Below are 24,527 nucleotides of genomic sequence, written 5' to 3'. Positions count from 1 at the left end.
TCAATATTGTATTTTGACATCTAATAACGCGTAATTCTTTGGTGAAATAATTGTGCCATTTTTATCAGCAATACTTTTTTAGCGAATTTGGAGTCGTCAGTGTTAAAGTTACTTTTGATTAATGATTCCTTTGATTATTTTAATCTGTTTTTGGTTTTATTTGGTATAAAGTATGATATGACCCAACAATACTTCCACGTTGACCCTACCCATTCCATTAAATAAAAATGCCTTCCAGGAAGGAGATATCGTTTTTCTGGAACGGTACATACGATGTCTCCCCTTACAAATTTATAATGTGTTTTTATGTTGCCACATATTTTTACATATTAAAGTTTATACTTTGCATGATATGTTATTAGTGAGAAGAGAGATTTCCTAATATTGCATACTAGTCACCGACACTGGTAAAATACTCCATTTCATATATATAAATATACATTGTATTAATATTTTTTCATAACCTACTAAAAGTATTGGTAGCACTTATAACTTACCTAATCGCACCGTGATTTCCATTACAATGTGCCAATCATTTTCAAATCCATCCAAATGAATGTTTTCTTGTATATAATTATACGCCCAACTCATGCTGTATAGGTTTGCTATGAGAATTGAGTGCCTGTTCTGCTGAGATAACGTTTTTAAACATTAACTATCCCGTGGCCGACTCCAGAGAAAATTTGACACCGGTGACCTTTGTTCCTGAGGTGCTAAGGTCACTGTATGATTGAGTGTGTTAGGTGTGGATCAGACACGTCAGCTGTGTAATTGGTGGATTCTATTTTTACGTTTAGATAAAAATAACGCTACTACGATATCGCCATCCATACTTCTCGGCAGTGCCAACGACCTAACGGAGAAATACAGCAGAGGTTAACATATAACAAGTAAGTATTCATTTCGAATTTCAATATGTAACAACTCTAGAACTCAAAATTATTAGACTTTTTTATTAAGAATTAGAAAGTTCTAACATTATGTTGATATATGTGTGACTATAGTATAAAACCATGCGTTATAGTTCAAATGTTTCCAAAACTGAATAGTAGCATGAAATAATTGTAAAGGCAGGAACGTGTTACTATATTTGAACCCGCTTCTTGAATCGTTGAAAATGAACGTGGTGAAGTAAGGGACAACAAACAGGGTATCTCGCATAGGAGTATGCTTAGTAGTAAGATGTACACCTCATTATTATGTCGTGTTCTATATTTGATTTTATAACCAACATTATTTCCGCGTAAGGTTTGATGTTTTGATTCTATCGTGGATTTATGGCGTTAACATTGCAATGGGTTCTGCTACCAATAGTTCATTGAGTATTACTGTTAGAATTATCAAAACGCTTAGAATGCAGGGAATATATCTAATGAGGCAAATTTTCTCGCGAATTGTAATGTTATTGGGCTCGGTAGGTCATTTTGTGTATCACCATCAGCATATAAAAGTAGGGAGGGACCACATAGCAATAACAACCCTTCTGATATATATCAAGGGAATATAAACAACTGCAAATCTACAGACAGCAGGACAAACTTACGCTTTATGTTCTACCTCCAACTTCTCGTATACCTTTTTTTATTGTATTGACAACAAAGAATTTCACAAGTTAGTCTTTCAATAAGAAATTCAAAACAAGCTTTGTAGTTTCTTTCATCCAAGATGGTCCATCGCCGGCAATGTATATATTTAAATATTAAAATTATATTTATAAATCGAACAACCAGTGATTTTTATAGTATATATACTAATGTATATGTATGTCAATTACCACAAAATACATTTTTTTTTACATATTTTTGTTGCTTCATAAGATATGCTAATTCGACTGTTCATGTTGTCAATAGATGAACAAACAAATTCATGGAATTTATATCCCCGCTATCGTTAATCAAAGTCCAACAACTCCGCCAAATAGGGTTCAATTAAAGTGCCGATCGCACTTGGTCAAGACCCGAGACATTTAATCATGTTACCAAGTTTCGAGAAAATCCGGTAATATTTGCGAAAAGTATTAAACGAAAACAGCCGAAAAAGCAGTTTGTCGTTAATCAAAGGGCCATAGCTCCGCCAAATAGGGTCCGATGAAAATGCCAAGGAAACTCACGTGAGCCTCTGGCACATTTAACCATGTGACCAAGCTACAAAAAAAAGATTTGTGGCAGTTATTGCACGGAAACCAAGCGTTACAGACACACAGACCCAAATTAATATCCGCCGTTTCGGTGAAAGTGGGGGATAACTAACCATTCATCAGCGGTTAAGCACCTATAATCAACACATTACATAATACTTTTTTTTCCAATATTATATATATAATGTACGACAGATTGTTTTTTACACTGCTTGTTGTTGTTACATTCTTTATACTGCTGTCTTGTTCAAATGGTAATATCTCAGAAGTTTGGACAACAATCTTATTATACAGTTAAAGTATGGGGCTGGGGGATATAGCAAGTTTCTGGTTTCCCGAGACTTGTCTATTTCCCGAGGCGGAGCCGAGGTAAATAGGCAAGTTCGAGGGAAACCGGAAACTTGATATATCACTCAGCCCAATACTTTAACTGTTTTAACATACCGATACATTCAAAAGCTATGATTAGATTAAAAATATATTTCTTTCATACGCAATATTCCTGTTGCGAACGGGAATGGTCATTGGAGATTGAGATAATTTTACAATGTAATCGATGTACGTAATCTTATCTTCAAACATACAAATTATTCCCAGATGATAATTGTGATTCCATGTCCGTTTTGTTGTTGTTTTTTTTCTATTCAAACCGCAGGTTCAAATTTGATTCCGCTATGATTGCTCGATATTTCAACATTTATACCACTAGACATAATACTAAATATATAAATAAATATTGTTGAAATTCCGATATGTTAACCACTTACAGGTAGCCTAAATATATGCATAACAACTGTACGTACGTGTAAAAGGTATTGTCCTCTGACCCCATTACATTTTTTCTCAAGCCTCTCACTTACAAGATAACATGACGACGTGTTCGGTTTCCGATCGATACTAACGTCGTCTGAGTACGTCAACGGAGATGGCGTGATCGGAAACTAGCTCCGTCCAATTGTTACGTCACCTCGCAACTGATGGCGTGATCGCCAACCTCAAATCTGATTGGTTAAACGGTAATATCTGAGTGCAAGGGTGTGCTAGCTTCCAGGGGTGTGCTAGTGTGGCACCCTGTTATAATTATCTTTGTTACCCCCCGCCCAACGAGGTTGGCGGTGGATATACAAATGAGTTCCGTCCGTCCGTACGAATGGTTTCCGGAGCATAACTCTAAAACCAGTAGAGATATTTCCACGAAACTTCATACACACATTGGTCTTATGGTCTAGTAGTGCCTTTTTGCTATTTTTAGGTTTTCATATTTTACATTATTTCCGTAACCATGGAAACATTGCTGAAAATATCATATTTTTGTACCAGGTTCGTTTCCGGAGCATAACTCTAAAACCAGAAGAGATATTTCCCCGAAACTTCATAGACACGTTGGTCTTATGGTCTAGTAGTGTCTTTTTCAATTTTTAGGTTTTCACTTTTTGTGCTTTTTTCTGTAACCATGGAAACATTGCTGAAAATGGCAGATTTTTGTGTAAGAATCGTTTTCGGAGCACAACTCTAAAACCGGCTGAGATATTTCCATGAAACTTCATAGACACATTGTTCTTATGGTCTAGTAGTGCCTTTTGCTATTTTTAGGTTTTCATTTTTTGCACTTTTTCCTTAACCATGGAAACATTGCTGAAAATATCATATTTTTGTACCAGGTTCGTTTCCGCAGCATAATTGGAAAACCGGTTGAGATATATGCACGGAACTCCATAGGCACATTAGTCTTATGGTCTAGTAGTGCCTTTTGCTATTTTAAGGTTTTCACTTTTTGTACTTTTTTTCTGTAACCATGGAAACATTGCTGAAAATGGCAGATTTTTGTGTAAGAATCTTTACCGGAGCACAACTCTAAAACCAGCAGAGATATTTCCATGAAACTTCATAGACACATTGTTCTTATGGTCTAGTAGTGCCTTTTGCTATTTTTAGGTTTTCACTTTTTGTACTTTTTTCTGTAATCATAGAAACATTGCTGAAAATATCATATTTTTGTAGCAGGTTCATTTCCGGAACATAACTCTAAAACCAGCAGAGATATTTCCACGAAACTTCATAGACTCATTCTTTTTATGGTCTAGTAGTACCTTTTGCTATTTTTAGGTTTTAAATTTTTTGCACTTTTTCCGTTACCATGGAAACATTGCTGAAAATAACATGGTAAATGATAAATGTTACTTTGCAAAACTCCACCCATCTTTGTGTATATAGTCTAATATAAATGTCAACCTGATTCAACAATTGCAGCCCCGCTCTACTTGAATTATACTCCATCTTTCTTTAGCGCAACTTCCTTTTTCCTGTTTTTTCCATACACATAAGTCTCCACAAACACACGCTAGATGCCTAGGCCTACACATATATACAAGGTCACGAACTGTAAACACAGCGACCCCGCACACACATGTACACTGTACACTTGAGAAACGAGCTCGAGGCCGCAAAAGGGACTTTCTAAAGTAATAAATTAGACATATTAAATAATATTTAAATACATAAGAACCACCACATACATCTCAAAGAGTATGCATAATTCGTTAATATCACATCTATTTATACATGTATATCGCATAGTTATATTGTATATCATGAAGTCTACCACATGCACCACGTGGCTCTAGGACTCAAAACCAGATGATATTTCGAATATAAGTAAAACTATTTAAAACAAAACAAACATCAAGAAAAAATATTAATATACACAGAAACACATTATGTAGACTCTTATTACTACTGTAGATATGTAAATTGTAATACTTACTTCATGCATGGTGGCGAATGAGAGCGGTGAGCAAAATGAACGTAAGCCGCTGGAGTGAATGAAGACACGTGTGTAATTGGTACGGTGACTGTTATAAAATTATACAGCTAATGTTCGTCTTATCGAGTACATTAGCCTGAGTTCCTTATAAAAAGTAAACTCTAAAAATATATCGATAAAGTAAATTTTTTTTGAATGGATGTGTAAACAATGATTGTATATGTAGTTAATGTGAAAATGGTGGAAGTGCATAATTAAAATAATTAATTAAAATATGGAAATTGGCATGGAAGTCCTTCTGTGAAAGGAAAAACATTGTTATTTTACATGCATATATTGAATATAATTTTTTTTTTTTTTTGGAAAAAAAGGACTTACTTCAGCTTTGATATCGCCATTGGCGGGGGATCTGAATGACTATGTCCTTGTTTATTTTAGTTGTGTTGTTTTTATTTTAAGGGTTATATTTGTGCTGTCCGTATTCCATGTTGTGGTGATGTGTTCGTTGCCCATGTAAACGTTCTGTACTCGTTGTGTGATTGTCACGTTTTGCGTATCCTATGCTGTGTTACAGGTAGCCGTCAGTCATTCACGTATTTTGTGTGTGTGATTCGTGAAAGTCCGGTGAGAAAGCTCGGGTGATATAAATATGATTAATAAACTGGTTTGACTGATGACGGACAGAATAGGACATGCGCACTGCTCTACTTCTATTTTCTATCCTATTTTTTGGCGCTCTTTTTCCCACTATCATTCTGGACATTGGTCAGAGACGACGTCATTTATCATTTACCAGATCTATACCTTTCCATTATATACGTCCTGGGCACCACATGCCAAGTGAGTACAATGAAATTGTTATTCTAAAGTATTATTATTTTATTACTCATTTTCTACTTTGTTAGATTTGATTGCTGTTTAAAATTAATATTAATTGTATTGGCATAGGTTCGTCCCGCGGATGTTCCATTCTAATATATATACATATGTATTCATTTATAATTTTAATTAAACATAAACTCAAATAGTTTTATTATCGAATATGTGTTAAATGTATTCTAAGCTGTGAATGTATATCCCGTAACTGTTTTAAAGTACGTGCCGTTGTTGTAAAGTTTGATGTGTACATGTTTATTGAAAATAGCTATTGTTTGGTTGCAGGGACTTGTCTTTATACCTGTCTCTGACAATGTGAATAATAAACATGCCATGAAACAAAGTCACTGCCGTTACTTGTCCTTCTATTATTAAAGATTAGTATTAAAATTAGTATCTTTTATATAGTCTAAATAAAAGGTATATTAAAAAAAAGATAGCAAATGATGCCCTGCTCATAGACACGTAGCTCTTAAAAGTGGAGCAAGGTTGTGTTTTGATAAGATATAGACCACCGACCTTAACAAAATGATAAAAGTAAATTTAGTTTAAACATTTTAAAGATGATTCATTTCAGTATTACGGAAAGCATATGCAACGCGAAATTAGACTTTTGTTTCCAAATTCTAACAAAAGAATTATCTTTCATTACTGTAAACGTTCGCTCGACTACACTTACCGTTCGAATCAAGCTTGCCATAACTTGCATGTAATGTAAAGCCATCCCTTACTTCAGCTGTAACATGTAAATACAACATCTAACCAGGATTGAGTTCACGATGGGAATATTTTGATACCCCCGCAGCAACGTAACGGGGTTTACTGGAATCAAATTATCCGTCTGTCTGTCTTCAGACACAGATTTGGGAAGCGAACTTCCCCTAAACTACTTTACACAGTTTGATAACATTTGGTACATTTAGGGATTAACTTGAATATTTTTTTTATGTAATGGAGATATAACACAAAAATTTGAGTGTACTCTCATCATAAACCGCTATGATGAGAGTACACTCAGATTTTTATCCCCCGCCAAACGAAGAGACCTGATATTGGGCCTGTTTGTTCAAATGAATGAACTTGATTTTCATTCAAGGTCAAAGGGGTCAAATATGCTAAAACCTTTAAACGACTTCTTAATAACCAAACAGCCTAGGGACCTGATATTGAGCCTGTGGCATGCTGGGACCAAGGGCTACCAAGTTTGTTTAAATGAATGACCTTGACCGTCATTCAAGGTCACAGGGTTCAAATAGGCTAAAATCTTTAAACGAATTCTTTTTTTATTACCAAGAAGGCTAGAGACCTGATATTGGGCATGGGACATGTTGGGAAGAAGCGCTACAAAGTTTGTTCAAATGAATGACCTTGACTTCCATTCAAGGTCACAGGGATCAAATAGGCTAAAATCTTTAAATGACTTATTTATACTCAAACAGTCTAGAGACCTGATATTGGGCATGTGACATGTTGGGATGAAGCGCTTAAAAGTTTGTTCAAATAAATGACCTTGACTTTCATTCAAGGTCTCGGGGGTCAAGTAGGCTAAAACAGGTAGGGCGTTAGAATTGTACCTACTGCCCCTATTGCATGATCGTAAAAGGCGACTAAATTTAGGATCTTATCTTTTCTCTTCTTCCTAACTGACTTTATCTTTCCTAATGCCTCCCTTGGCACCGCCTCACTTTTGGCCTTGAGTTGAGCGTTCGCCCCTGTGAGGAAGGCTCTGGGTTCTGTCCGCTGGCCGAGACACACCAAAGACTATAAAAGTGGTAGTTTCTGCTCCTGCTTAGCGTTCAGCACACAGGGAGTGGGACGAATGGTTCGCCCGTTGTCAGTATAATGTGACCGGGTGGGGTGTGTTGCTTGGTGTCTTCGGCGGCATGCTTCAGTGATATAGCACTATAAAAAGGGCAACAGTTCTACTATACAAGAAGACACAACATGAATATACCGCAGTCTCCCAAAACACTCACCTCGCACAACATACACGCAACACACAGCATACATGGGAGGCCGTCCTTACATGACCCTGGCTGTTAATAGGACGTTTATTAAACAAACAAACAAACAAACAAACAAAATATTTAGATGAATTCTTCTTAATAACCAAGAGGCCTAGGGACCTTATATTAGGCCTGTGACATACTGGGATAGAGGGCTATCAAGTTTTTTTCAAATGAATGACCTTGACCTTCATGCAAGGTCGCAGGGGTCATATAGGTGAAAATCTTTAAACGACTTCTTAATAACCAAGAGACCTAGAGACTTGGTATTTGGCATGTGACATACTGGGATAAAGGGCTACCAAGTTTGTTCAAATGAATGACCTTGACCTTGATTCAATGTCACAGAGGCCCTGCAGGTAGGGCGTTAGAATTGTACCTGCTGCCCCTATTGCATGATCGTAAAAGGCGACTAAATCTAGGATCTTTTCTCTTCTTCCTAACTGACTTTAATCTTTCCTAATGCCTCCCTTGGCACCGCCTCACTTTTGGCCTTGGGTTGAGCGTTCGCCCCTGTGAGGAAGGCTCTGGGTCCTGTCCCCTGGCCGAGACACCAAAGTCTATAAAAGCGGTAGTTTCTGCTCCTGCTTAACGCTCAGCATACAGGGAGTGGGACGACAAGTTCGCCCGTTGTCAGTATAATGTGACCGGGTGGGGTATGTTGCTTGGTATCTTCGGTGGCATGCTTCAGTGATATAGCACTATAAAAAGGACAAGTTCCACTATACAAGAAGAAACAACATGAATATACCGCAGTCTCTCAAAACACGCACCTGGCACAACATACACGCAATACATCGCATACATGGGAGGCCGTCCTTACATGACCATAGCTGTTAATAGGACGTTAATTAATCAAACAAACAAACAGTGTCACAGGGTTCATAAAGGCTTAAATTTTTTAATGAATTCTTGATAACAAAAAGGCACAGGGACCTGATATTGGTCCTGTGGCATGCTGGGATCAAGGGCTACCAAGTTTGTTGAAATGAATGACCTTGACCTTCATTCAAGGTCACAGGGGTCAAATAGGCTTAAATCTTTAAAAGACTTCTTCTTAAAAACCAAAAGGCATAGGGACCTGATATTAGTCCTGTGGCATGCTGGAATCAAGGGCTACCAAGTTTGTTCAGAAGAATGACCTTGACCTTTATTCAAGGTCACAGGGGTCAAATAGGCTAAAAATTTTAAACGACCTCTTTTTAATAACCAAGAGGCAAGGGGGCCTCTAATGTGCTTAAGGATGATATTCTTATTTACTCTATTAAGTATGAACCACGCATGATTACCAGATTACAGGTGAGCGATTCGGGCCCATTGAGCCCTTGTTTTTCATACACATAAGTTTCCACAATTAAACTTACTTCAGCTTTGATATCTCCATTGACGGGGGATATGAATGACTATGTCCTTGTTATGTTATATCTCCATAACATAAAAAAAATATTCAAATTAATCCTTATAATTCAATTTACTTAAGATAATCTCTTCAATACACAAAATTCATTTTGGGACTCTTTTATTTATGGAATCATTACGACGTCCTCTCAGCCAATCAGAAGCAAAGTCACAAACGGCGACGCCATTTTTTCCTTTATGGGCTGATAAAGTAAATTTTAAAGCCAATGAAAATGCTCGTAACAAGCAATATTGAATTATATGCATGTAAACTTGACAAAAATGGGTGTTGTGTAAACTATACATAATTCTTCAATGCCCCCTATTATTACTTAATTTGTGGAGCGGGTGGTTTTGGTCGCAACTCTGGCGGCAGTTATAGTTTCTTTTGTAAACGTGGATTCGGCTATTCTGAATACAAGAGGCCCATGGGCCTTAACGGTCACCTGAGTTCAGATACAGTATGAAACAAAGACATGCATATAAACACTATATATTTGCCCATCAGGCCCTTGAAGTCATTCAGTGATTTTATAAATTTGACTTTTTAATCTATGACGATTATTTGGTTCCATCAGATCTGTGAATTCAGAGGAAAGATTTTTGAAATTACCAAATGTGTTTTTCCTATGAAAACTATAGTAAATTTGACCCCCTCCCAAGGGGAAAATCTGAGATCCAAGGGCCATGAAATTCACAATCTTTTGTAAAGGTCCTTAAGACCTTCCAATCTATCAAGAGTATCTGGTTCCATCAAATCTGTGAATTTAAAAAGATTTTTGAAATTACCATTTTGACCCCTTTTGGCTCCGCTCCTCTGGCCCCTGGGGGTCGGTCATGACCAATATGGATATGGATGTTTAAATGCTATTTCAGACTAATAAATCTAACCCAGTTTGACTAATTTCCTATGAAAAATAGGCAAATAATGTTCATAAATGTGTTTTTCCTATATAAACTAAGTAAACTTGACCCCCTCCCCAGAGGGAAACATGAGACCCCAGGGTCATATTATTCACAATTTATGTAAATGACTTTAAGACCTTTCCATCTATGCCGAGTATTTGGTTCTACCAGTTCCAGAATTCAGAAGATTTTTGAAGTTTTAGCCTATTTGACCCGTTTTGGCCCTGCCCCTAAGGCCCCTGGGGATCAGTCATGGAAAATTTGGTAATAAGATTCAATGGCCATCACATAGGGATAATTCTGACTGCAATTGACTAATTTCCTATTTATAATGACTGAAAATTGCTCAAAAATGTGTTTCCCTATAAAAACTACAGTAAACTCCCTCCCCAGGGGGAAACCTGAGACCCAAGGGTCATATAATTCACAATTTTCATAAAACACCTTATGACCTGTCCATATATGACAAGTATTTGATTCTACCATTTCCAGTATTTAAGAAGAAGATTTTTAAAGATTTAGCCTATTTGCCCCTTTTGGCCCCGCCCCTCTGCCCCATGGTGTTGACCAGGACCAATATAGATATAATATTAAAATTTTATCTCAGGCTAAAAATTCTAAACAAGTTTTAGCCTATTTTCCCCTTTTGGCTCTGCCCCGAGGGGATTGACCAGGCCCAATATAGATATGATATTAAAATGTTATCTCAGGCTAATAATTCTAGTTCTAATTCTAATTTCAAGTTTGACTCATTTCCTATGAAAATTGAGCAAAAATGTTCATAAATGTGTTTTCCCTATATAAACTATAGTAAACTTGACCCCCTCCCCAGGGGGAAACGTGAGACCCCAGGGTCATTTAATTCACAATTTTTGTAAAAGACCTTAAAACCTTTCCATCTATGAAGAGTATGTGATTCTACCATTTCCAGAATTTCAGAAGAAGATTTTTGAAGTTATGGCCTATTTGACCCCTTTTGACCCCGCCCCTAAGGCCCCTGGGGTCAGTCATGGGAAATTGGTTACTAGGATTCAATGGACATCTCATACTGGTAATTCTGACAATATTTGAGTCATTTCCTAATGATCAAATAAAACTTAAAAATGTGTAATAATATAATTCACAATTTTTGTAAAGGACTTTAGGACCTTTCTATCTATGAAGTGTATTTAATTCCATCACATCTGTGAGTGGAGAAGAAGATTTTTGAAATTTTAGTCAATTTGACCCCTTTCGGCCCCTCCCATAGCTCTCTGGGGGATGGGGACCATTTAATTCATAATTTTGATTGGCCTTATGCCTTAGAAGGTTTGTGCAAAATTTAATTGAAATTGCTTCAGCAGTTTTGAAGAAGAAGTCGAAAATGGAAATTGTTAACGGACATACGAGGCACGACAACGGACAAAAAGCGATTAGAATAGGTCACTTTAAAAAAAGGTGACCTAAAAATTAAAATGTGATCATACGCTAATTTTTGAATTACTGGTGGTGGAACCTAATGAATTGGTGGTTTGTAATTTGTATTTTAAAATCAAACGTGCTACATGCTGGTTAAACCGATTAGATACCCTCCCCAAATGCCATTAAAATTAATTAATCAAATACTTCAGATAAAGGATAAACCATCCTTTACAGATCATATATGTGAACAGGAAGTTTAAACTTAGCATTTTTTAAACATCTTAACATATATATGGTACCATTTCTATCAATTTAATCACACTGCAATTTTGGCATTTTAAACGGAATGAATAGCGCAATTTAAATTTATTACCAACATTTGGCATCAGAATTTCAAAATTGTTGCTGGAGCTAAATATAAATTTCGACACCATTGACGAGTACACCATATCGGATGTACCACCATGGCTCATTCAAACACCTGATATCAATTTATCTCTACATGAGAGGGCAAAATCCAGTGCATTACCCGAAGAACACAAATCCTCCTTTCGGGAGTGCATTAGGGCTTTCCCTGACCATGTTCAGATCTACACTGACGGATCAAAAGATGGTGATAATGTTGCGGCAGCATGCTGTGCATCTAATCACTGCTCCTCTATCCGACTCCCGGATGTTGCCTCCATTTTCTCTGCGGAATCTTGTGCTATCGGTCTGGCACTTGACCATATCGAGAACACCGCATTGAAAAGGCAATTATCTGTTCCGACTCTCTTTCGGTTCTTCAGGCTTTGAAATCAAGAAACCCTAGAAACACATTAGTCCAAAATCTTTTGATCCGAACATTTCGATTGTCTTCTAAAACTCAAATTACTAATCTCTGGATTCCCAGTCATGTGGGTATAAAGGGGAATGAACAGGCTGATAAAGCAGCTAAGACTGCTCTTCGCCTAGCACAAACAGATTTGAAACTACCATACACCGACATCAAACCAATTCACTCAGCCATCAAACACCATTGGCAACAAAGGTGGTCTACCGAAACAAACAACAAATTGTTTAAAATTAAACCTACACTTAATCATAAACTGTCCAGTCGGAGAGACCGCAGAGAGGAAGTTGTTCTCTCTCGGCTCCGAACTGGACACACATATTTTACACATTCCTATCTATTGAGAAGGGAGGATCCTCCCACATGCCATGCATGTGATTCTCCTCTCACAGTGGAGCATATCTTAGTGCACTGTATTGATTTTAAGCACATACGAGATAAGCACTACGATGTCTCCGACATGTACACTTTATTTCATGCCGTGAGACATAATCGTATTTTTAATTATCTCAGAGAAATCGGTATTTTAGATAAAATATGAACGTTTTTCTCATCATATCATCGTATCAACTCAACATTTCATCGTTTCATCAACATTTTGCATGAGTTTTCTCGTGTGTTTTAGCCAAAACTATTTTATCCCACGCAAACCTTTTTTTATCAAATAAACGTTTACAATCTGTGTTTTAATCCTTACTTGCCTTTTCTTACCCTGATTTTTTATCCTGTTAATAATGCATGACTTGTAGTTTGGCCCTAAATGACCTTAGTTGTCGATGGGCCGTAAAACTCAAACAAACAAACAAACAAATCTCGTTTTTGAATAATAATTACAATTATAATAGTGTTAATTGTCATACTAGTTTTTTCAGACAGTGTAGATAAATAGTTCATTGTTTGATAAATTCCACGGAAGTGGATGTTTCGCCTGCACAGCATCACAAAAAATAGTTATTTACAGTTGAAAACTTAATATTGGTAATGATTTAGTGAAATTATCAAGTCCCTTAATTCTTGTAAATATAAATTGATTTTGACCAATATCAAACCAAGACAATCTATCAAATTTTGTTAAAATTGGAAAATAAATACTAAAATTATCGAGCAGAAACCATAGATTTATCTGTTTTGACGATCCATCCAAGATCTCGTTGATATTAAAGCGAATATTCGGGCAAGTGACTGTAAAATCGGTAAAAATGGTATTAATATATCCGGTATAATTTCTTATGAATTAGAAAAATAAAACTTTCCGTCAAAATCGCTGTACATGCGAAGAAAATAATAATATCTATGGGAATCCTAAAAGTCCTCCCGACCGGCTATGAGTGCAGTTCAATCTTAACGCATGCGCAACACCCACCACTCTCCGTAGTAAACAAAACATGGCTACCGTAGTTTTGAACCAAAATGTTTCCGCCAAAACAACCAACTGACTCACCTAAAGTGCGAAAGGAAAGGCAATTGAGCAGCGACAATCCCAACAACTGACTTGGTAAACATTACGACGCATGGAGAGTGTTAATACAACTTGTTATAGTGAAGAGAACAGTTCAAACGAGCACGCGGCTCCGGACCGCTACTGTACGTACCTAGGCCTACTACCCGGTACTCCCTGCTCAGCTGATAGTGAGTGAGTCTTCGTATTTTGATCATTATGTAAATAGGGTGTGTTCCCGCTACGACTACATTCTATAACAATGGGGAAAAAGGTCAAAGAAAGTGTTATTATAGTCTGTTTCATACAAGTTTCTGATACATGTGCTTCGTCTAAGGCTCTGGGTTCTGTCCCCCGGCCGAGACACACCAAAGTCTGTAAAAGTGGTAGTTTCTGCTCCTGCTTAGCGCTCAGTATACAGGGAGTGGGACGACTGGTTCGCCCGTTGTCAGTATAATGTGACCGGGTGGGGTGTGTTGCTTGATGTCTTCGGCGGCATGCTTCAGTGATATAGCACTCTAAAAAGGGCAACAGTTCCACTATACAAGAAGACACAACATGAATATACCGCAGTCTCCCAAAACACGCACCTCGCACAACATACACGCAACACACTGCATACATGGGAGGCCGTCCTTACATGACCATAGCTGTTAAGTGGACGTTAATTAATCAAACAAACAAACAAACAAATGCTTCGTCTACTTACCTGGAGTTTACCTATGCGTGCATGTAGAATAATAGTATTTTACTAGAAATTATAATGAGGAAAAACGGTATAAAGCTAGTATATTAATAATCCGAAATAAAAGGCCAAAATAAATTCAAAGTAAAATCAAAATCATTTCTATGGAATATATAGTAAAAAAATATAGTAGTTTACTAGATAATTCATCAATATTACATGTACGTTATAGAATAGTCCTCGTGATGAAATATCATATTATAAAACATTTATTATGATTAATACATTAATGAAAAAAACATGTTGAAAATTTCCTGCAAAAGTGTGTTGTAAAATGCACATTCTTACGGCATCATAATCTTCTTCGTGAAAATATGTGATTTGTTACATCATATTCTGAAGAATTAAACCTGCGATATGTACACCATTGAATGAAATATCACCTATAAAACTCTCTAAGTCACTTCTTATTCCATACCAATTTGTACTTACAAAAATATGCATGTAAGTAGGAAATATCATGTTGTATGCGATCGATTTCAAGGTTTGTCATACCTATTTTTGCTGATTACATGATAGATGCTATTTTGCTAATTCCCTTATGTTAGTCGCTGCCATAGGTTTCACATCATTTTTATTTTCTTATCTTTTTTTTTTTTTTTTTTTTTACAAAATTAATGTTAGTTCTCCTTGTGAATGTATTTGCCGTCTATTTGATCAGAAAGTAGACATTTCATAAAAATCTGTATATTTTGTCAAGGATTGTATAACTTATGAACTTAATTAAGGACTACATGTATGGTTTGTGCCCTTTTTGTTTCACGAATACGTCATTTTTCAAATTCCTAATTAAGGTTGAAATTCAAACATCTTCATGTCTTGATAAATTTGGTATCAACTCAAGCTCATAATCCAGGTAAAATACAAAGTATGAAATATGTTAGTGGAAAAATTGAAATTGAACGCATGTAGGAGGGAATCCGTCCGTTAATATTCGAGATTTGTTACAACTGCTTTGAATAATCGTATATGACGTATAACCTACACTGTTCTATGCATCTGTGGTTGGACAAGGGGAACACTTGTTTCATCTTTTATTTGCTACAAAAGCCCAAAATCTATTTTTTCTCTAAAAATATTGTAAAGAATGGATGTTATACGTACTAACATTACGATGTTTGTCTCTAAGGTCGTATGTTATTAAGTTTTATTAGATTCCATAATATAAGAAATTCATTCGAAATTGATAGAGAAATATTGTCATAAAACACATATATAATGCTGTTATGTGTGGCCAAAAATATCGGTGATAAATATCTTATTTTCATTTGTTATTTTTTGTTCGTCTTTGCAAAAAATATAATCCATCTGACGACCTTTTGCCCATAATGCAAAACATAGTATATATGTCCAGGTAAAAAATCCAGGTAGATCACACACAGGTAAAGTTACCTTTATGATACAGACTATAATTGTTATAACAACATACTTGCTGGTAGATGTTTTTAAAATGTAGGCGTTCCGGGATACAGCCGTAAATAGTCCCTAGCAGTATTTTTTTCATAAATGAGTGGTCACATATGGTCACATGTTTCATACCTGTTCCCCAATCGCGTAAAACGTAACCCTGGGGAAAATAGCGGTTCTTTAGTGGGGCCTCTTTAGGGGTAATGAATGCCCTGTATATTTATAAAATGTACCGTTGTAATGCATGTACAGTTAGAATGTAACCGCTAGTGCATTATCAAGCTAAGATTTGTTTCAATTAATCTATAATATTATGCTACCGGTCAATTCATACAGTTCTGATGTATATATTTATAGATTTTTAATTTGTAAATTTTTGTTCTGTACATGTTCTGATAGTGTTATACACATACATTGTATATAGGATTTACTTTGTAGGTTAATTGGTAAAATTGTATTGTATATGTTCTGATATACACATATACATATGTACATGTAGGTTTTAGCTTGTTCTTTAGATATATTTGGAGGACACATACAATATTATTTCTGGTCATAATAATAAATAGTGTTTGTATATTTATTACAACTGTACCTGGTTCATGTGTATATGACAAACTTTACAGAGTTGAAATGTACTGCAGCCATGTATCATTTATAATTATTCTGAATTTTTGTTGGAACTATAGATAATGAATTTTGTATCTTTTTTTTTAAACAATATTTGATTCTATCAAATGCATCAGTGACACATTCACAACTTATAAAATGTTTTCTCTAAAATAAAAAAATAAAAACCTGTAGAATGAACCTACATTTATTCATTTATATATATTTGAAATTGATCATTTCAATTTTTGTCATATTCAACAGATATAAAAAATTGTTGGTTCTTTTTTTCAGGCACCATGCATGCATAGTGACATGAATACAGAAAGTTCATCCCTTGGACCTGTATACAAGTGTATGTATACATATACATACAATTAGCAGCATATGAAGACTGAAGAATGTTGATTTGAGTGCTCTTGAAAGTAAACTTTTCCAATATGGACCTAGAAGATCATGAACAGAACATTTAAACAGTATTAATTTATTAAATGTTCCTTTCAACTGTAATCATTAAATAAAATTATGATGCAATACTTTTTTCATTGTTTAACTTTGTAGAAATATTTGTTTATATTAGTCCTCTAGATCCAGTGATTATAATTCTTGCATCCATATGCCTGCCCATTTGTTTGTCAGGGCTTGTGAGATAGCTTTTCAATTACTTTTAAAATATAAGGATTTTTTTACATATAGCAATATAGATACCATTGTCTTAGGATTTCTAAATTCTACTTTACAAGAGAGTAGACTCAACATATAAATAAAACCATAAAACTAGCAAGTTATCTGAAATGTTAAAAATCTTTTTGTCTGAACCAAATTTCACATTTATTGTCTATGTGTAACTTGTACATAGACCATTTATGTATTAATACTGTAGTAACAGTGATTACAAACACATAGACTAAAATGTAGTATGTAGTACTATGTACATCTGTCTTTGATTTGAGTTCTAAACAAAAAAGTGTTACCTATTCGGAAGTTATGACTTGGGCGGAGGGTGAAATACAGAAGAAATAGCTACACATGGAAAAAAAGAAAGATATACAGTACCATATGGATACCAAGTTGCTCCAAAATCAATGAGACTAAATAACCAAAAAAAAGCCATGTAAACCCCAAATATGCAATGACCAGATCAATGATAAAGCACCCTTTCACTTCCAGTTATCTGTAGCTATTTCTTCTATATTTCAACCCCCCACTCAAGTTACAACTTCCCAACCTCATGATTCTTCTGTCTTTTAGCCCCCCCCCCCCACCCCCACCCCCCAACACACACATACCTGATTGATTGTCATGCTATTTCAGGTTCCTATTCAGGTATTATTCCTAAAAACCAAAAAGGGTATACACACTGTGTACTCTCAAAGGAGGGGAACCACTTCATTCAAAAATGGAATTTACAATTTCATCTTAATTTTGAAATTTTCAATTTAATTATTAATTACTGGACTATTAAAACAGTATAGAACCCCTCGGCTACAGACAAAATACTGTGGTACACATTTCTCTTAATTACTTTTCTTCAACTCAATCATCTTTTTCTCCAGAGCACAAAAAAGAACAGGAAACAACAGAAAAGGAAAGTTACATACATGTAGGCCTATATGTTTTCTGGAAATATATATGATGTGTTAATTCTCACAGCATAGGCCTACATGAATGTGAAGAATTAAATATTATCAATGTTTGAGAGAATTTCCTAGTTGTAATTCTATAGCAGCTACATGGAATGTACGTTTACATATATACATTGTACGATACATATACATCATAAAAGTTTCTTTCCTTCCAGCTGGACATTCATGTCATCTCTCTCCAGAACTCAAATATTGTTTACAAAAAAAAAACCAACCAGAGACATAGATAATTTAATTAAATCTCTGCAAAAAACTACACGAATAATTGAACACATATATTGTACTTGTAAAATATCTATGTATGAGCTAATTTATTTTCACATCTTTGACAGCTACATGCATGGACGTTCTATGGAACGTTTTCGTGTGGTTTTAAATGGGAAATTATGTTACGATTATTTGTATTTAACCTTCATGATTCGGTTGATGTAAAATACGACGAATGCGATGCTGCAATAATTGCCCCTTGCCGGGGCCCCATCTCTGCATCGGCCGAATATTTGTGTCGATTTCCATGTACAAGATGCTTTTATCGAAAAATGATTACAAAGCATTGTCATTAATGTAAGAATATTTCATTTGCATCAAATGTATCATCTCAAAACAACAATTTGCATACCGCATTAGTGGTTTATCACACGAAACGAAACCGACACGACTGAGAAACACATGTCCATGTTGACATTTCCACGCAGCCTCGTTTTCAAAGAGTTTGGCGAGTTTATATTTAGAACTGTGCTAAATTTACACGGGGCTTCCCCAAAATTTCAATGGTCAAAATTGGACACCGTAAGCAGAACTTGACCATCATTATGGTATACAATGACTTCTGGAAGGCCAAAGAACGCATTTAGACTGGTTTCCTTTGCCCGACTATTCACTTTAAACACTATATAAAATACGATTTAAATAGGACAATAGGGAGGGAGTAAAGTTTCAAAAGTCAAAATAATTAAAATCAAAATTCAAAGATTCGATAAAACCAAATACTCTCCATAGATTAAAAAGTAAAATTAATAAAATCACTGACTTTCACTTCATGATCCTTATGAGCCAATATATAGTGCTTATTTGTCTTTGTTTCATTTTGTATTCTAATTTAGGTGACTGTTAAGGTCCATGGTCCTCTTGGTTTTATAAATATTTCTCAAGGCATGCATTATCCAGGGAAACTGTCAGAAGACGATTTATGTGAAACCACGTGTCTGTAGACAAATGTTTATTTGACAGCACAATGTCAGATCTGACGAAATTCTTATACTGAATTACTCAATGATAATTTATCATTTTCATTTCAGGTTACAACACCAGTAATAAATATGGCAGACCTGAGCTACATTTCCTGTCCTAACCCAGAACATGCTCGGTACAAATCCATCGTTGACATTTTGCACGAAAAGACGAATGAAGATCCCAAGAAGGAAATATGTGTCGAACGATTTGTAGGCGGTGAACGAAAGGCTTTAACGTATGAGGAGCTAGTGAATAAGTCTTCATACATTGCTAAGTATCTTGTTAGTAAGGGAATCAAACCGGGAGACAGCGTGGCCCTAATTGGACCAAACTCAGTAGAGTGGGTCATTGCTGAGTTTGCTATCTTCGCAGCTGGAGCAGTTGCGATTCACATCTACAAGACCTCGGAATCGTTCGATGAAACCTTAAAGTTATTAAAGACAACTAAATGTAATGCTGTTCTGATTGATCCTGAATCCGACAAACAGTATATAGCCGACATGGAAAAGTACTTTCTGGCGGGAGAAAGTGGAGAAAGTACAGATGGAAAGCCAATGGCTATGCTTATACGAAAATTAGCATTAACTACGATACCGTCTATCGGTGACGTTGTTCTGACACCAGAAGAGGAAAGTACACTGTTACCACGAGTACAGCCAGAGAGTAGCGCCGTGATATTTGTCACTTCCGGTTCAACTGGAGTTCCCAAAATGGTCGAACATACCCATTTCGGAATGGTTAATGGTACATACACTGCCTTCTTCGGAGCTGGATGTGATCGTCCACAGAATACGTGTTACAACGACCGCCCGTTTTGTTGGTTAGGTGGTTCCCCGATATTCAATATCCTGAATGGGAGTAAACGCGTGTTTGTTGATACGGCAATAGGCATGAATAAGGAAAATATCCTCACTATTTGGGATATCATCGTGACGGAACGCTGCATGAGCGCTGAGCTTCTACCGTATGCGGTACTGGATATTATCGGAAACATGGATACGATTCTAAAGTCTGAACACAAGGTCTATGCGATTCTGACAGGTGGGCAACTTATCGGTAAACAACTTACTGAAATCATCGGAAAATGTACAGAGAAGATGTTCATGGTCTACGGTTCGACTGAAATGGGAATCCCGTGTTATATGGAACTTACACCGTCTATGGAGGAAAGTTATGTCGGACCTCTGTTTCCGGGATACGAGGTGAAAATTGCCGGCAACAAAAATGAAACTCTGGATCGAGGGGATTTGGGTGACATTATGGTAAGGTCACCATCGATGTTGAAGTGCTACCGTGACGCTCCGGAAATAAATAAAGCTTCTTTTATTGACGGCTGGTTTAAAACTGGGGACGTTGGTATTATTACAAAGGACAGTAAGCTGTTTGTGAAGGGGAAATCGGGTGACGTTATAAAACGGGGCGGTCTGAAAGTCTTGTCAAGCGCCGTGGAAAGCGTTATTTCCAAGCTGCCAGGTGTACGAGACGTTGTTGTGATGGCGGTACCGGATACTCGGCTCCTTGAAGAGGTATGTGCCTGTTACGTATTGAAGGATGAACCAAACACCACTGATGTAGACCTGGATAAGAAATGTGAAGCGGTCCTTGGAGATAATGTGCTTGGGAACAAACCGTCTTATTTCCTCAGGTTTGAGTCCTTTCCTAAACTCACCAACGGTAAAACTGACAAGGTTCAGGTAAAACGTCAGGCTCTGGACAGACTTAATCTGTTGTGAGACTCATTGCAATGGACTTATACAAGTGATCTTGAACATGAATCGTAAACAAAACCATGAAAGAAGAGCCCCGGATCGTGATCCAGGTGCCCTATAGTAATCAGTTTTTATCTATAGTTATTGACCTCCATTGTATCGCTTAAATGTTGTCTAAGCTTAATGATGCTACATCGCTGACGAATGGTATTGTTTCTCTATTCTTCATTATCACATGTTTTAAAATGTACAAAATGTACTTTGAACCACTACCACCATTGAATCAAAAGTGTGAGATTCTCTATTTCACTTAATGATAAAGTTAATTAATTGCGTCATGAATATGCCCTGTAAGAAATTAAGTGTTGATTGCGCCTTCATCGAAAGCAAAACAAGTTAATTTATTTTTCTAATTGGACATACATCAAAACGAGTTAATACCAATCAAATGATGAGTATCGTGTATGCTCTGTCGGCGATGGAACATTTTAAACTGTTCTTAATGTAAGCTTTATCTTTATATACCTGCATATTTGATGTATCTTCAATTATCAAAACAATTGCACAATGTTGAAATGCGACATTAATGTTGTATTAAAATTCAATAAAATGTATGCAAACTGTTTGTGTCTTGTAAATTTCGTTTCTTTTTAATGCAGAACGTATTTTATATACATGTTGTACACATACAATTATTATTCATTGACACGTGGAAACAACATTTTTGTTTGTTGATTAATTAACGTACTAATTATATAAGGAACAAGTGCACCTCCGACACACACGACACCACATAGACGGGAAGCCGTCCTTACATAACCCTGGATGTTAATAGGACGTAAACACAACCAGCCAAACCATACTTACCGTGTATCGGCTGTCACACTATGATTGTGTGTTTGTTTGTTATAATGTCCTATTAAAGGGACATGAACCTTAAATAATTTGTTCTATATGCTTAGATATGGTTTTCAGATGTTTATTGAATATTTTATTACAATGATTGGTTATCTCAAACGACAGGAAAACGTGGGAAATACCTACCTCCAAAATGATAAAAATAGACCGTCATATTATATTTTTGGAACACAAAACGAAAGTTGGCCGAAAGCGAGGTTATAATAAACAACAAACTTGCTGACATGACAAGGAATATTAGTTTTCCACATTTTAAGATTATTTTCTAATTTACGATGGTTGACAAATGAAGTTTAAGCCATATTTGTTATCAAACAATACGTGTTTAGCGTAAGAATGATAAGTCAAAAGTCAAACGAGACTTTTCATTCGACAGGGCACCGCGAAGGGAGGTTCTTGACTTATTGCACATATGTACATCACGCAAGTATAAAGTTGGGAGTTGCCCCCGTCTCTTGCATTTCAGTGATCCATTTATATTTACTTACTTGTCCCTTTAACAGCCAGGGTCATGTAGGGACGGCCTCCCCAAATACACGGGAAGCCGTCCTTAAATAACCCTGGATGTTAATAGGACGTAAACACAACCAACCAAACCATATTTCCCGTGTATCAGGTGTCACACTATGATTGTGTGTTTGTTTGTTATAATGTCCTATTAACAGCCAGGGACATGTAAGGACGGCCTCCCATGTATGCAGTGTGTAGCACATGTTGAGAGTGTACGTGATCGGTTTCGTCAGTAAACAAAGAGGAAACATGTTAAGTGATAAATTATTTTTCAGAGATTAATTATACCTCTGAAATTATTATTGTTAAAATCTTGACAGAACTATTCGTGGTGGATTTTGCAGTTGACACGATAGGCGGGATATACAGTGTTTATACCAAGGAAAGTGAATGTCTAGCAGGAGCTTAAACTACAAATATCATATAATTAATTGAAAAAAAAAATAGAATTTGTTTGTTTGTTTGTTTAATTAAGTAACATCTATGATCATATAATGACGGCCTCCCGTGTATGCAGCGTGTTGCGTGTAAATGGTGCTGGGTGCGTGGTTTGGGAGACTGCGGTATATTTACAAAGTAAATTTATTTCCTGCAATAAAGAAACCGACAAGTAATGCGATACATATGGGGGATGTTTGATTTTTCGCACAATGTCATATATTAGATGGAATTCTGCCTCTAAAACGGTTATAATAATATAATACTAATAGGAACTCTGCCCCTTCAACGGTTATAATAATAATAGGAACTCTGCATCTACAACGGTTATAATAATAATAGGACCTCTACACCTACAACGGTTAGAATAATAACAGGAACTCTACCTCTACAACGGTAATAATAATAATAGGTACTCTGCCTCTACAACTGTTTTAATAATAACAGGAACTCTACCTCTACAACGGTAATAATAATAATAGGTACTCTGCCTCTACAACGGTTATAATAATAATAGGAACTCTGCATCTACAACGGTTATAATAATAATAGGAACTCTACTTCTACAACGGTTATAATAATAATAGGAACTCTACTTCTACAACGGTTATAATTATAATAGGAACTCTGGCTCTACAACGGTTACAATAAAAATAGGAACTCTGCCTCTACAACGGTAATAATAATAATAGGTACTCTGCCTCTACTACTGTTTTAATAATAATAGGAACTCCACCTCTGCAACTGTTATAATGATGAAATAATAATAGGAACTCTGCCTCTACAACGGTTTTTATTAACTTACATAATATATACTTCTAAGAAACACACTGATAGAGGTTTCTTCATAATTCCAAATGTTTTGAATCCGAATGTTTTTTTAGTGTTCCAGCAAAATTAATATATTGTCATTTACTTACTTTTGTAGACAATAAACTTTTTGTGTACCTGATTGACTAGTATAACACCTGTAATTAGACCATCATCTATAGTCTTTGCCCAAGAATTGACAATATTTAGCAGTGCAGTTTCACAGAAGTGACTATAAAAAAGGGAAAAAGTTCCACTATAAATAACGCAATATACCACAGTCTCCCAAAAAACGCACATCGCATACATGGGAGGCCGTCCTTACATGACCCTGACTATAGGTCATGGTGACATATATATGTATTGCGATAACCTTTTGTCCGTCGTCGTGCGTCGTGTTAACATTTCCTTCTGAACGCGATAAGTTGAGTAAATATAATTAATGAAACTTTGTATGAAGACTAACATTGGAAATATCTCGGACGTGTTTTAAAATCAGCTTGATTCGACGGTTATTTACGGAATAATTGCCCTTTGTACCAATAATTATTATTGTGAACGCGATAACTTGAGTAAATACAAGAATTCCACGGAAGTGGATGTGTCGCCTGCACATCATCACAAAAAATAGTTATTTACAGTTGAAAATATTGTTAATGATTAGGTGAAGTTATCAAATCACGTAACTCTTGCAAATAATGATGGATTTTGACCAGTATCGAACCATCTTAGTTCTTAAAACTT

At 36.0% G+C, this 24,527-nt stretch overlaps 1 protein-coding gene across 1 annotated transcript; it reads left to right on the top strand.

Moving 5' to 3' along the window:
• The first annotated feature begins 827 nt into the window (after nt 1-827).
• Nucleotides 828-21,555, top strand: LOC138311116 (long-chain-fatty-acid--CoA ligase FadD13-like). The gene is made up of 2 exons (XM_069252560.1): nt 828-890; nt 19,464-21,555. The coding sequence occupies exon 2, from the start codon at nt 19,485-19,487 to the stop codon at nt 21,129-21,131; it is 1,647 nt and encodes a 548-aa protein (XP_069108661.1). The 5' UTR covers nt 828-890; nt 19,464-19,484; the 3' UTR covers nt 21,132-21,555.
• Nucleotides 21,556-24,527: the final 2,972 nt, after the last annotated feature.

Source organism: Argopecten irradians, chromosome 16 (assembly GCF_041381155.1).
Source record: "Argopecten irradians isolate NY chromosome 16, Ai_NY, whole genome shotgun sequence".
Classification (NCBI taxonomy): Eukaryota; Metazoa; Mollusca; class Bivalvia; order Pectinida; family Pectinidae; genus Argopecten; species Argopecten irradians.
The sequence above is the reverse complement of the archived record's forward strand: the minus strand, read 5'-3'. Positions and strand labels throughout refer to the sequence as shown.

Excerpts from the sequence above, each read along its gene's own strand:
- LOC138311116 (XM_069252560.1), top strand. The coding sequence starts at position 19,485 with ATGGCAGACCTGAGCTACATTTCCTGTCCTAACCCAGAACATGCTCGG.